Source organism: Durio zibethinus, chromosome 9, assembly GCF_047325235.1.
Source record: "Durio zibethinus cultivar Kanyao isolate XHJ-2024 chromosome 9, ASM4732523v1, whole genome shotgun sequence".
Classification (NCBI taxonomy): Eukaryota; Viridiplantae; Streptophyta; class Magnoliopsida; order Malvales; family Malvaceae; genus Durio; species Durio zibethinus.
This window is the reverse complement of record NC_143170.1, coordinates 26,844,899-26,861,320: the sequence shown is the minus strand read 5'-3', so window position 1 is coordinate 26,861,320 and position 16,422 is coordinate 26,844,899. Positions and strand designations below refer to the sequence as shown.

The window sequence follows — 16,422 nt, the reverse complement described above, 5'->3', positions numbered from 1 at the left end:
GAAAATCAATGATAATTTAATTGTCAATTGTTGAATTTTTTATACTTAAAGTTGTAAAAGAATTGAATTGTTGTAGTAGAAACGAAGTTAGAAATTTTATCTGAGGAGACTAGGATAAACCTATCATGAACCTATTCAATAAAAAAATTTAATGAAAAAATTATAAATTTGAATGAAATAATTATTTTATTTTATTATACAAAAAAAAATTATCTTATACTAATATTAAACCCATGCTTTTTTATGAGAATTCATTGTTAAATATATAATGACACAAATTTTATTAATGATTACTAAAAGTGTATAATAAGTCACTAGAATGTTAATTATTAAAATTATATCAAGAGGTACCAAAATTTAATCAATTGTTATCAAAATTATATCATAAGTTATCAAACTAATATCAAAAGTTACAAAAATTATATCGAATATTACCAAAATTTTATCAAAAGTGATCAAATTTTACTTCTATTATATCAAAATCAAAATTAAATTATTAGTATGTATTTATCATTATTATCATATTATAAAAAAATTCATTTATTAAAATAAATTTTTAAAAATAAAAATTATATGTGCATTACACACGTGTTAAAAACTAATATATATATATAATTATTATTAAAATTTTAAATTATATTATTTTTATATTTTATTTTTATATGATATTCATGTAATATCATCATATTATATTTTAAATTATCAAATTTATTCAAAACCTTTTATCTTGAATCGGAGAAGAAGAAAGCCACGTAATCATATGTGCAAGATAACGTGTCATTGCCAAAAGTGTTACGTGGACGAAGCTTGGCCTTTTTTCCTTCAGTCAGTCTGTTGGTCAGCCATTTCCTCCCTATCTTCCACCTCCTCTCTTCCTCTCCCGATCGAAACTAAGAAAAAATGTCTAAAACTTTTACGCTTCAACACTGTTCATTCCACTACCAAATTCCATCCCAGAACTGTCAATTCAATCCTCTCATGACCTCTTTCAATCCCTTCTTTTTCCAAATGCTACTACTCTCCTATCTCTCTCTTTTGAGTCCATAATCACTGTATATTTCTTTTTGTTTAAAAAATTAGATTAAAATCATCATAAATTTAAATAAAAAATATATTCAATTATTTATAATTATAATTTTATTTTACAAATATTCTTAAAATTAATTAATTAATTCAATAAAAAAATAAAAATAAAATATTAAAGATTAAGAGAAAAAGTTTAAATAAAAAACTGTTAAATTATAATGAACAATGAATAACTAATATTGAATTTTGATTATGATAGCTCCCGATTTCACGATCAAGTACAAGAGATTTCCAGGAATGTTTACAAAAGTTGGCTGTTATGGATCACCCTTACTTAGGCCCACTGTATACTTGGAGTAATCACGCATTCTATAGGAAGTTGGATGGAGTGCTGATCAATGACACGTGGTTGACTCAGATACCAGATTCTACAACAAAATTTCTTCCTCCTGAAGTCTCAGACCACCGTCTAGCTTTGATCAAGCTTCATGTGCCAAGTCAATCACCGCCAAAGCCATTTAAATTCTTTAATTTCTGGGCAAAGCATCTTGACTCTATGAAGCTGGTGGAGGAATCATGGAAGATACCAACTACTGGCAAGCCTATTGCTATATTGCACAAGAAACTCAAGAGGTTAAAGCCAGCACTAAAAAAGTTTAATTTTTCACACTCTGGAGACTTGATGGAGATGGTCAAGGAGAAAAGAGAAGAGTTGGCAGCAGCAGAGATTGCAGGCTTGAAACATCCCACCATCGATACTAAAAAGGAAAAAAAGCTTGTGCTGGAGCTTAATAAGTTGTTAAAGGTTGAGGAAAGCTTATGGAGACAAAAGTCCATGATTAAATGGTTACAGAAGGGAGATCAGAACACAAACTTCTTTCATAAAATAGTAGCAGCCAAGCAAAAGAAAAGCACTATCAGGGTGCTATATGATAAAGAGGGCAAAAGGTTGGATACATTTTCTCAAATATCAGAGGAGGCTGTGGGGGTTTTTTCAGCAACTATTGCGAACGATTGATGTAAATGTTCAAGACTGTTCAAAGGCGCTACTTGAAGAAATTCTCCAAACGTCCTTGACTGAGGAGCAGCAGGTAGTTTTATCTCTGGATGATACAAGAGAGGAGATCAAAGCAGCCATATATTCTCAGCATAATGACAAAGTGCCAAGCCCAGATGGATTCAATGCCTTTTTCTTCAAAGCAGCCTGGAGTATTGTGGGAGAAGATGTCATTGCAATAGTCCTATATTTTTTTTAAGAGCCTAGACTTTCTACCTGCATTCAACTCAACTATAATAGCACTTGTGCCCAAATGTCAAGCTCCAACCGGTATATCAGATTATAGACCAATTTCTTGTTGTTCAGTTATCTACAAGCGCATCACAACAATACTAGTTACAAGGATGCAACAGTATCTGCCATTTCTTATTTCTTATTAGCACTCATAGTGCTTTTATCAAGGGAAGATGCATCACCGATAATGTGCTAATAGCACAGGAACTGGTTAGAGGTTATAGTTGAGCAACCTTATAATACCTTTGCCTAAATGATAATTGGGCTAGACTATTACCAAAGCTCATTAGTTTATTAAGAGATTAATTACTAAAGAAAAGTGGCATAAGCATTTTAGGAAAGAAAACCTAATTATCATAAAACAAAAAAATAAAAGCATAGCTTTTCTTTCTCATCTTCCTTAAGGTTAGAAAGCATGAAAAATCAAGTTACAAATTCGAAATCAGAGGCTACAATTAAGTAAATCTCCTAAAGGTAAGTATATGCCATCTTTTTACTGAAGAAAAATATTATGTTGCTTGCTATTATTTAGAGTTGAAGTTATAAGAGAAAAATTAAGAAAAATTATGAAACCTTTCATTAATCTTTATGATCTATTTGGGTAAATTATTGGGCTTTGTTTATTTCATGTTATTAAGATTTAAAGATGATTATTGAGTGGATTTTAAAGACTGAAAGTAGAGATTTGGGTTTTTAAAAATTAAAGGAGAAATTTTATTTTTTGATGATATGCTATTATCTATAATAGTAGATTAAAATAATATTCTATATTAAGGGATAAGATATTGTTATGATTATTATACATCATTGGAAAGCATGTTTAATATACTTTCTAATAAAACAAATGAAAGTCAAATCCGAGTTTTTTATGAAGAGTTGTCTAATTTTTACTTAAAGATATATAGGCTGCATGGTAGCAGCATCAATGATGAATTACGAAAATTGTTTTAAATTTTATACAAGGAATTAAGAATCAAGACATACATGTTTAAAAAGTTTATTGAGTCTACTTTCCAATGAACATGAGTGGAATTGAATTTGGAGTCTCCTATGAATAAATATATATATTTTTATTAGAAGGCATACATGATATTTGGCAGCAGCATATGATGTGAATTGAAAATTTTATTATAATTAATCTACAAGGAATTACAAGGTGGATCATATATGGTTAGAAATCTTATCAAGTCTAGTTTTTAACACATTAAAAAGATCTTAATTTCGAGTTGTATATTTTGAGATATGGTCGATTTAGTGAAAGTAGCATAGACCGCCAAAATTAGTTAGTTAAGTTAATTCTTGAATGACTTAGTTGTTTTTAGTATAAATGATCTCATAAAAGGTTGATTAATTTTTGATATGTTGAAATGATCTTGAATAGGCTATTAATTATTTTGAAGAAAAAACTAAGTGGTGAAATTGAAAGGAGGTAAATAAAATCTCACACATTTTGCTTGTTTTCAAATCTATGTATAAATATATGTTTTTAAATGAGTAAATGTTTTATTTTTGATTTATGAAAATAGGATCAAGTATACGATTATTTTGTGTTTTTGCTATGTAAATAATGGATCATGTTTATGAATAAAATGAGAGAAAGGATTTATGCTTAAATAATGATTTTATGATATTTATGTTTTTACATATCTGGGAAGTAGGATTATTGACACAAAAACTAATTCTACGGCCATGGCCAATGAGTTATAGTAGTTAGCATAGCCATGATCATATAGTCCTGCTAACGAGTTATAGTTATTAGCATAAGACCCTGGTTAGTGGATTATAATAGATAACAATGATCATGAGGATAAAATTGTTGATACGACCAATGTCATGGGTTATAGTAGTAACCGTAACTAATGATAAACTAATGATAATGACGATTTGTATATAAAGGTGATTTAAGATGATTTTTAATGATTGATCCATGATTTGGTTTAATTACGATATTTAAATAGCAGTACATTTTGAAATGATTTATGAATTGACCTATTTTGATATTGATTTATGATCTACAAAATATTTGAAATAATGATGGTTTTTGAAATGTTTTGACATTTTAATTTGATGAATATTTTGAATGATCTATATGATATGTATGAAAATAATGCTTGATCCAATAAGTTATCTGAGCTTATACTTATTGAACTGTGGTTTGCTCATTTTTCTTTTAATTTTTTTTATAGATGAGTAAATGATAAGTTTGCTTAGACTTGTGAGAAGCTAGAAGACCGAATTGAAAAAAATTATTTGGGCATTAGAGAAATTGTTGGCTAGTGAAATCTTATGAAATAATTTTGTATTTTTATTAGTTTGTATTTGGATATATGGATTTATGATTAGCTAAATTAAGGTTATGGATTTTTCTTGAACAAATTATTGTATTGAAGAATTTTAGAATGATTAAGAAATATGATTTCGTATTACTTTACGATTTAATTCAAAATAATATGGTCGTATTGTGTTTTGATCTCGGAATGTGATAAATCTTATTCTCGAGATGCACCATTAAAGTAGACTTAAGAAAAGCCTTTGACTCTTTAAATTAAGAATTTCTAATTACAACTCTTGAGGCAATGGAATTCTTAGAAAGGTATATAGGCTTGATAAAGAGTTATCTCACATCACCAATGTTCTGTATCAATGAATGGAGGCTTGATGGGGTACTTTAAAGGTGCTATAGGAGTGAGATAGGGAGACCCAATGTCACCAAACTTGTTTGTCATTGCTATGAGTATCTTATCTAGGCTATTAAACATTGTAGTCACTCATGGTATTTTCTCTTATCATCCAAAGTGCAAGAGGGTCCAATTGACACATTTGTGTTTTACTGATGACCTACTTATTTTTACCAAAGGAAAATTTAACTCAATAATAGGTATTCAAAACACTTTGTAGAAGTTTTAAACTTTATCAAGGCTTTAACTAAACTATGCAAATAGTGAAATTTATTGCACTAAGGTGCCACAATAGGAGATAGAAGATATTTTATAAGCACTAGGTTTTAAGTTAGGAATTTTTCCTGTGAGATATCTTGGTATGCCATTGATAACACTCAGACTTTTTATGATTGATTGCACTTCTCTAATTAAAGAAAATAACTAAAAGAATTCATAATTGGGTAGCCAAGCATCTGTTATATGCTAGTAGACTGCAACTAATACAATCTATCACATGTAGTATTCATAACTACTAGTGTAGGCACTTTGTTCTCCCCAAGAAAGTTATTAGACGAATCAACGAGTTATGCTTACAATTTTTTTGGAAAGGCTAAGCGAGTGCAGTTAAAGAAGCTCGGGTGAGTTGGCAAGTAGTTTATAAGCCTAAATCAAATGGAGGATTAAGGTAAAAGGACATAGAATCATGGAACAAAGCTTGCATACTGAGGCTACTATTTGGTTTATTGTGGATTTGGTTTATTGTGGATAGCATGGATAAAAAGATATGTGTTAGGCCTAAAACAATAAACACAACAATGCAAAAATAATATATCACAATAAACCCACAGCAATAGACAATAATCAACAACAAAAAATATAAAAAAATAAAACACACCAAGATTTATGTGAAAAACCCTCCAGTATAGAGGAAAAATCACGAACCACAAAAAAAACTTCACTATCAAATAATGGATATACAAAATTTTTCTCTAGTTAAAACTAGCGTTAATCAACAACTAGAGACAATTAGAGAAATCTCACCAAATAGGTGACTCAACAAATACATCCTAGATTTGTTCTTAGAGAGCTCAAACCCGATCTTCACTGTTCAGAATGTGAAACTTTGAATTATAAACCTTCTAACAAAATTTCAGCTCAATCGGACTATGGATCAACTTTCATTCAACTAACTCTCACTTTTCCCTTTTTTCTCTATTTTTTTTAACTTTTTTTCTTTCTTTTTTTGGTTTGCAACACCATTTTAAAATAGCCTCACCTCTTTTTATTAAGTAACTAGGGCTTTGTGTAAAAAGAAAGACCAAAGCCCATGACCTTTGATTGGTTCAAAATCAATTACATGAGGTTGAACCCCATTTTCCTAACAATCTCCCCCTCCAACCCCATTATGAGGAGATTCATCACCATTGAAGTTTCATTTGGAACTTACATTAGGCAAGGAACTCATTTCAATCAAGTTACTGTAGAACTCAAGCTTTTTCATGAGAAGTATCTTAGTCAACATATTGCTACATTCTCATTAGTATGAACTTTCTTCAACAGCATTTACTATTCTTCAATCACTGAATGTAACCAGTGATATCTAACATCAATGGGCTTTATTTTAACATGGTATATGACATTCTTACTCAAATCCAAAGTACTTTAACTATCACAAAATATCACATACTCTTTTTGATTCAATCCCAAATCAAGAAGAAAACATTTCATCCAAAGCATTTCTTTACCTATTTCGGTTGTTGCAATATACTTAGCCTCTGTAGTTGACAAAACAACATACTTTTATAACTTAGACTGCCAAGACACACCTCCTCCTACAAAAGTAAACAAATACCCTAAAGTAGATTTTTTCCCATCAAGATCACCTGCCATGTCAGCATTAATAAACTCTTCTAGAACTTGTTGTGAAACTCTATAACTCAACTTTTTAGTGAATCTTTCCTGGATTAGAAAAAAACCTACGTACTATACGAACTGCATGAGTAATGTCAGGTTATGTACAAATTATAAAATACATTAAAGAACCTACTGTAGAAGAATAAAAAATACTAGACATGTTGGGGGGATAAACCATACTTAGAGCTCATGAAAGCACATCAGAGAGTCCATATATATATGTTAGACACCACTTCAACCAAAAAGCTTAAGTTAATAGGTTCTTGGATCCTTCATACATATATAAGACATCTCATTCAAATTTTTTAATGATGCAAGATTCTTTACTCATATGTGACCTATATCTTAACAATTTTTTTCATTTACTTATGAGTTCTAATCAAGTCTCACTTAGCTCTTCTATACAAATAAGTCATATTAACACCTCTTTTGGGTCAGGTAACCTCTTTTTTTTACTCTTTTGGACTAGGTAACCTCATATTTCCATTACACTTTTGGGTTAAGGTACATCATTCAACTTGGTTGCCTAGGTTATTTCAGTGCTCTCTCAAGCTTACACTCCAAGTTGACTCAACACATCACCCACTCAGGTGTTTTATTTTTGCATATTATTATAGACTTACTGCATCCAAGTTAAACATTTTAATACCGACGTTCGAGCATATGGAGTTAATTGATGTGACTAATTTTTGATTTATCAATAATCTCCCTCTTAGCAACACCACTGATATTTGAACTCTCCGTAACTTTGGCTTTGATATCACTTGTTAGAGAGATAAATCATACTTAGAGCCTATGAAAGCACATCAGATAACCCATATATATATGTTGGATATCACTTGAGCCTAAAAGCTTAAGCTAATAGATTTTTAGGTCCTTCATGCATATATAGGACATCTCATTCAAATTTTTTAATGATGTGAGATTCTTTACTCACATATGAACCATATCTCAACAAGACATAACTAGTTGCTCATCTTTAGACATAAAACAAGATTTTTTACTCAAATAAAAATGGTTAACAAGTGGACTGCTAACTAATTTAGCATATTGCATGTTGAATCTATTGAGCACCTGTTCAATATATTTTTTCAATGACAATAATAACTTTTTAACTCTTCTATCTTGGATAATGTCTATACTGAGAATCTACTTTGTTGGTCCTAAATCCTTAATGTTAAAGGACTTAGACAATTATTTTTTTTAACCTGTAAATCATACTATCATTTTATCCCACAATCAACATATCATCAACATATAATAAGAGAATAATGAAGTTACTATCAAAAAATTTTTTGACATACACACAAGGATCCGTTACCATTTTTTTATAGCTATGGTTCACCATAAAAGAATCAAACTTTTTATACCACTGTCACTGAGCTTATTTCAAGCTATACAAACTTTTCTTTAGTTTGCAAACTAAGTGTTATTTCTCTTTTACTTCAAAACCCTTAAGCTGATTCATATAAGTATTTTCTTATAAATCACCATGCAAGAATGCAGTTTTGACATTAAGTTACTCAAACTCAAGATTGAAACTAGTTGCTAATCTTAGTATCACTCAAATGAAACTCATTTTTACAACTAAAGAGAAGATCTCACCAAAATTTATGCCTGATTTTTAGAAAAAATCTTTCACCACCAATTGAGTTTTGTATCTTACTAGTTTGTCACCATCTTTTTTTAACTTGAACACCCATTTATTTTTCAATGACTTCTTTCCTTTTGAACGTTTAACAAGATCATAAGTACCATTTTTTTATAATGACTACATCTCTTCTTTCATTACTTTTAACTAGTGTTTTTTATCCGGAGTAGCCTACACATTTTGAAAGTTTTTCGACGTTCCCTTACTGATAACTAAAATAAAATTAAACTTTGATACCTATAGATGGCTTATGCTTTCTAGTAGAGTTTCTAGGCTGAAACTCTATACCACCTGATGTTGAAGGTAGCTTCTTCTACTTAAGACTCTTAAGTAAGAAGTATTGCTCTCTCTGCTCAAAATTAATTGCATCTGGCTTATCACTAACTGTGGTTGGCTCATTCATATCCTTAAGTTTTATTTTTTACTCATTTTCATCATCTGTGACTCTTTCCTGTGAAACTCTTGTCGGTGTTGAAACATCATACTCAATAGTAACTTATGTAGTTTTCTCATTTTTCTCAAGGTTTGCTATGATTTTTTTTATGAAATACCACATCTCTGCTTCTGACTGTTTTTCTCTTCATTAGATCTCATACTCTGTAGCCAAATTTTTTATCATCATATCTTACAAACACACACTGTGTAGCTTTACTGTCAAGCTTTGACCTCTAATCTTTTAACACATGCATGAATGCTTTACACTCAAAAACTTTTTGATTTTTTTCATAATGGTGTAGTTCATCCTTTCAGCTACATTTTTATATTGCAGTGTTCTAAGTTCTGTCATCTCATGTATGATCTTATGCTTTAAACAGTACTCTTCAAAGTTTTTTTATGTGTATTTTCTACCATTATCAATTCGAATACATTTTAAAGGTAACCTTGTCATCTTTTTCAGCATGGCATGAAATTTTGAAAATACTGCAATACCTAGGTTTTGTATTTTAAAATGTACACCTAAGTCTTACATGAAACATCATTAATAAAAGTAATAAAATTCTTGCTACCACCTAATGACTCAACCTCAATGGGACCACATATGTTAGAATAAATCAATTCCAATATATTTTTCTTTTCTCTGAGAATTTTTTCAAAAAAAAACTCTACGATGTTTACTAAACAAATAATGATCACATGAATTGAGAGATATACCTTTGGTTAAGAGAATGAAAGAATGCCTTGCCAAAAACTTGTAACCCTTTCTCACTCATGTGTGCTAGTCTCTTACATCATAAGTTTGTTGAAGCATCATCTTCTGTGGTATTTATCTGGTTATCATTCAATTACATTCATATCTTATTCATTGTGCAACATAATTTTTTTCTTACAACTACCATAGATCCTTTGAGAAGCTTTCACTGCCTATTTTTTTGTTAACTTTCATATCTATCCTTATCAAGGACATTAATAGCAAACAAGTTTATTCTCATTTCCAAAATATATCTAACATCCCTTGAAGTCAACGTGCAGCTTGTACTAGTTTGTACAATAATATCATCATCCCAACAATTTGTGATACATTTTTATTTTTCATCTTGGTGCAATCAAAGTTTCCTATTTTGTAATTTGTAAACAACTCTCTTTTAAGAACATAATGATATGTCGCTCCTATGTCAACTATCTACTCAATGTCGGGATCACCAACATAATTACAATCACCATGTGTATAAATCAAAGTAACTGAATCACTATCTGAATTCATTGCTGTAACATTGTCATCATCTAAACTTTTATTTTTCTCATCTTTTCACTCTTGCTTCAAGATTTTATAGTGTCATTTTATATGACTTGCTTTACCATAATAAAAATATTTCACTTTATCTTTGGACTTGGATCTATGTTTAGACTTATTACAACCTTTTGAGTTCTAACATTTGTCGATATTTCTATCCTTATTCTCTGTTACCAGAGCTTGATTCTCAGGGTCTACATCTTTCGTCTTACTTCTTCATTAAGCATATTGTCATTTATCATATTCAATGTCACCTTGTAATCAGGAACTGAATTAAAAACAGTCACAACTAGAGTATTTCGGCTATTTGGCAATAAACTCAAAAGAAATAATGCCTTCATTTCATTAGCCATATTAAGCTCTATAGTAGTTATCCGATTAAATATATTTTAAAAATGACTCAAGTGTTTTGTAATTGATTGTCCTTCCCTGTACTGTAAAGTTTCAAGCTTTTTAACAAACATAATTTTATTCATATCTATTTTTCTTTCATACAATGCTGTCAATTTTTTTTAAACAGTGTGGCATCTATCTCCTGCACTATATAATGAAACACGCTAATATCAACCCATTTTCTGATTGTAGCTAGCGTATTTTTGCCTAACTTTTTTTAATTTTTATAGTTCATATATGTTGGTTTAGTCGAATCACCCAATATCACCTTATACAAATCTTTGTAGTATAAATAATCTTTCATCATAGGCTTTCAAATTGAATAATTTAATGCTATCAATTTTATCATGAAACCTGTATCATCTTTCATAATCTCAAACAAAATTTACTTCTATCTTAGGCTACTTTTGTATTGTTATCTCAAAATAATTCTCGCTCTGATATCACTTATTGGACCTAAAAGTAATAAACACAATAATACATAAGCAATATATCATAATAAACTCACAATAATAGATAACAATCAATAATAAAAAATGTAAGAAAAATAAAGCACAACAAGATTTACATGAAAAACCCTACAGTGTAGAAGAAAAAATCACAGACCGCTAAAAAAAACTCCACTATTAAATAATGGATATATAAAGTTCTTTTCTAGCCAAAATTAGAGCTAATCAATAACTAAAGAGATAATTGAAGAAATCTCATCAAATAGGTGACTTAACAAATACACCTTAGATTTGTTTCTAGAGAGCTTCAAACTTGATCTTTACCATTTAGAATGTGAAACTCTGAATCATAAACTTGCAGATAAAATTTTAGCTCAATCGGACCACGGATCGACTTTCATTCAATCAACTATCCCTTTTTTTTTCTATTTTTTTGGCTTTTTTTTTTCTTTTCTTGGTTTATCACACCACCTTAAAATAGCCTCACCACTTTTTATTAAGTAGCTAGGGCTTTATGTAAACAAAAATACCAAGGCTCATGGCCTTTGATTGGTTCAAAATCAATTACATAAGGTTAGATTCCATTTTTCTAACACTATGTGCTTAAAGGAAAAAGTATATGGGAGCTGCATAACACATAAAATTGTAATTGAAGCATGAAAAAACTACTACAGATGAGAAATACTGCATTAAGATTTTTGGTATAAACAACAATAGGGCAAAATGGCAAAATAAAAGGGCCTATTTACTCAACTGCCAGTGTATGAAAGGAAATAAGGTCAAAGAAAATAAAAGTCAATTGGCATAAGCTGGTATGGTGCAGGCCATACATCCTCAAACATGTTATAATTGCTTGGATGGTCATGCAAAACAGGTTTTCAACCAAGGATAGGATGGTAAAATGGGGGATCTAGACAAATGAGAAAAAAAATCAGGGATATAGGTAGGAGAAAAAAATTAGGGATCATATGTTTTTTAGCTATAATTTTTCAATGGAGGTTTGGAGGTAAGTATTGTGTTAGTGCAACCTGCATAAAGAAGTTGCTAGATGGGACAATGAAGTGCATTGGGCTAAAACTAGGCTCAAAGGGAAAACATTAATTTTTGTAATATTTCAATTGGAATAGGGGCATATATAAATTAGATATAGGTAGAACGGAATATGAGGATATGTATGTTTGAGGAAATATCAGGGGAGATGATACTGCAACATACAAGAGACGTGGTTAGGCTACGCTTAGTAGGACTTAAAAGTATTGCCTTTGATAATGTAAATCAAGAATTATGTAAGAAATGGGAGTTAAGTAAAGATGTGTTTGATCTGTAAGTGGGCAGCAGGTTACTGCTTCTTGTAACATTGTAACAGGATTCATGCTTCTTGGATAATGAAATACTACTTATCCAAAAATAATATTGGATTTTGATTAGGTTACTATTTAAATTCAAAATTTGGTTATGTTTAATCATTTCAGGTTTTAAACAACTGCTAAATTGTTGACTTTTTAAAATTAAATGAAATCGAGTCAAGTTAGTTCATTTTTATAATTATGTGAATTATATTATTTTTAATTAAACTGAAATTTAAAATGAGTAAAACATTTATTTATACTCAATTTAAGTTTTGAATTATTTCAAATTCGAAATGATTAATTATGTTATTTTAACTATACTTTTATGGCACTAATAATACACTTCAAAATAAAATGAGAGCATAACATAATAAAATTTTAAGTATAAAAATGATAGAGGATAGAGATATTAATGATAGTTTTAGAAGAAAATTCTTATCCCCAAGTTTTATAGAGATTATAAGATATTCCTTTTTTGAGGATTTTGAAATTCATATTGTGTAAATGTTAATCTAGATAAATGAGTTTATAATCATATATTTGTTAACCAAGTTGTTACTATATGGGTTGAGGAAAACAATTCAAACATTTAATTTGAAAGAGATAAGATCATAGTTTAAACTTATTCATGAAGATAACATAAAGTTAAACGTTATTTAGGGTGTTATAAGCTTTTACAATATTGTTTATGCTTTACATTCATTGGCATCAAAATATAAAAAAAGTAATAAGAATAAATAACAATTAAAAATATATTATCTTTTCATTTAGTAGACAAAATTTTTTATGGAGAATATGAAATATTCTTTACTCTTTTCAAATGAAGAAGTTGATTGACATCAAAATATCAAAAAAGTGATTTAGAATGATGGTAATAAAAATGAAGCAACAATTAAAAATATACAGTTTTTTCATTTAGTAGAAATTTTTTTTATGGAGAATGTAAAGGTGATTATTGTTAATTTAATACTTTTTAGAATTGTTGTTTGTTTAATTTTTATAAAAATTATTTAGTAAAGTTGTTCTCATCACTTTTATCATATACACAACAAAACTTTTACCCCAAATTGTATACTTGAAAATAAAAATATAAGGCAAAGTTTATTATTTCTATTGGTGACAGAGCGCTTCAAATTTTTACTTTTTTATATGTAATTGTACTTCGCTAATAGATATGAGAATACATACATTAATAATTCAATCAAATTATCAATAAAACTTGTTTTAATATGTACTATTTTACCATGAACTAAAAAATTTGAAGAATATCTTCGAAACATTAACTTAATATATTGTTTATATTTATTGAATTTAATTTTAATACTTACATTAGTATAAAACATTATGATTTTAACTTATTATTACGTGTTAAACTACAAATAGTAAATTTAAAGCAATTACTAATGCTTTTTCAAGTCATTTAAACTTAAACTTTTTCTTCTTTCTTTCTTTATCTTACAAATTACATCTCTAGCATATATTGTGGTTTTTTTTTTTTTTTTTGATGTACACAAATCAATGATAACATATTACTAGATAATTAATAACTTAGTAATTAATTATTGAAAATTTAAATGTAATTAATATAATTTAATACTAATCATTGATAATTTAGTAGTAAATTAGTGATAACTTAACAATAAATAAATGATAATTTAGTAATAAATAATTGATAACTTTTAGTAAATCAATAAAAATATAATAATATATGTATAATAGCTTAATGATAAATCAATCATAATATAATTGTAAATGCATAATTACATATTACTAAATCAATGATAAGTTAACAAAAAATAAATGATAACTTCGTACTTAATTATTGATAATTTAGTAATAAATCAATAATAACTTAATAGTAAATTAGTAATAATTTAATAGTAAATCAATTTCTGTTTAATAGTAATTAATTTATAGTAATAAATCATAAATAGTTTAGTAGTAAATCAATGATAAATTAGTAGTAATTATTGATAATTTAGTAGTTAATTATTGAAAATTTTTAAAAAAATTAATATAACTTAGTACTAAATCATCATAACAGTTAATTAGTGATAACTTAATAATAAATCATTTATAATTTAATATAAATCTATAATAACTTGGTAGCGAAACATATATAATTTAGTGGTAAATAATAAGTAATAGAAAATTAAGAATAAGTTATAATTTTGTAATAAATAATAGAAAATTAAGTAGTAAATTAATGATAATATAATAGTAAATATAAAAATATAATAGGAAATAATTAATAATTTAGTAGTAAGTTAATAACTTAATAGTAAATCACTAATAACATGATAGTAAATTACTAATAACTTAATTAAAAATCAATGATAATTTAATAATAAATTAGTTAATCATTGCTAACTTTTTAGTAAATCATTGATAAATTAATAGTAAATCAATTATAAATTTATAATAATCATTAGTAACTTAGTGGTAGATCACTAACAATTTAATAGAAATCATTCATAACTTAATGGTCAATCACTCATAAATTAAAAGTAAATCATTGATAATTTAGTAGTAAATTATTAATTACTTAATTAATAGTAAATAATTGATAACTTTATTATCAGTCATTGATAACTTTTTTATACTTGAAATTGCTGAGGATTTAACCCTAATTACTAGTAAAAATGAAGTTACAACTTTAATTTTGAGGGTTATGATAAATTTACGATGAACCTTTTCGATAAGAAAATTAGTAAAAAAAATTCTAAACTTGAATAAAATAATAACGTTATCATATAAACAAATTATCTCATATATTATTAGTAGAGTTTTTAAATTTAATGTTTCATAGTTATTAGTGCATAGTAACATATTAGTACATTAATGATAGGTTAATAGAAAAAATGATAACATAATAATAAAATAATAATAACTTAATAGTAAATTAATTTCAATTTAGTAATAATTAATTGATAAACTTAGTAGTAAATTATGAATAACTTAATAGTAAATCAATAATAATTTAATAATTAATAATTAAAAACTTAAAAGTAAATTAATATAATTTAATAGTAGTTAATTATTAATAACTTAATAGTAAATTATAAATAATTGAATATAAATTAACGATAACGTGATAATGAATCATGATTAACTTAGCAATAAATTTGTGATGAATTTATAGTAAATAATCAAAAATTAAGTAGTAAATCAATGATAACATAATAGTATATGTATAATAATATTATAGTAAATCATTAATAATTTAGATGTAAATTTTTGATTATTTAGTAGTAAATCACTAATAATGTAGTTATAAATTAGTGATAATTTAGCATAAAAAATAATGATAATTTGTAGTAAATTAGTTAATCATTAATAATTTTTTAGTAAATCATCAATAAATTAATAATAAATTTGTTATAATTTTATAACAAATCATTAATAACTTAGTAGCAAATCATCAATAATTTAGTAATAAATTATTTATAACTTAGAAGTAAATTATTCATAAATTAGCAGTAAATCAATGCTATTTGTAGTAAATTGTTGATAATTTAGTAATATATAATTGATAGCTTAGCATTAAACCGTTGATAATATAATAGTAAATAAATGAAAACTTATTTATCAGTTGTTGAATTTTTTTTACACTTAAAGTTGTTAGGAATTGAACTTTTGTAGCAAAAACAAAGTTAGAAATTTTATCTTAAAAGACTAAGATAAACCTACCATGAATCTATTTAATAAAAAATTTTAATGAAAAAATTTTAAATTTGAATGAAATAATAATTTTATTTTATTATATAAAAAAATTATCTTATACTAGAATTAAACTCGTGTTTCTTTATAAGAATTTATTGTTAAATATATGATGACACAAATTTTATTAATGATTACTAAAAGTATATTATAAATTACTAAAAGGTTAATTACTAAAATTATATCAAGAGATTATCAAAATTTAATCAATTGTTACTAAAATTATATTATAAGTTA

At 27.1% G+C, this 16,422-nt stretch overlaps 1 protein-coding gene across 1 annotated transcript; it reads left to right on the top strand.

The window, feature by feature from the left end:
- Positions 1-1,345: 1,345 nt before the first annotated feature.
- On the top strand, positions 1,346-2,044 carry LOC149516915 (uncharacterized). Its single transcript, XM_089765232.1, has one exon. The coding sequence runs from the start codon at positions 1,346-1,348 to the stop codon at positions 2,042-2,044; it is 699 nt and encodes a 232-aa protein (XP_089621358.1).
- The last annotated feature ends 14,378 nt before the right edge of the window (positions 2,045-16,422 follow it).

What these genes read in the sequence shown, in the direction of transcription:
- LOC149516915 (XM_089765232.1), top strand. Translation starts at nt 1,346, where the DNA reads ATGGATCACCCTTACTTAGGCCCACTGTATACTTGGAGTAATCACGCA.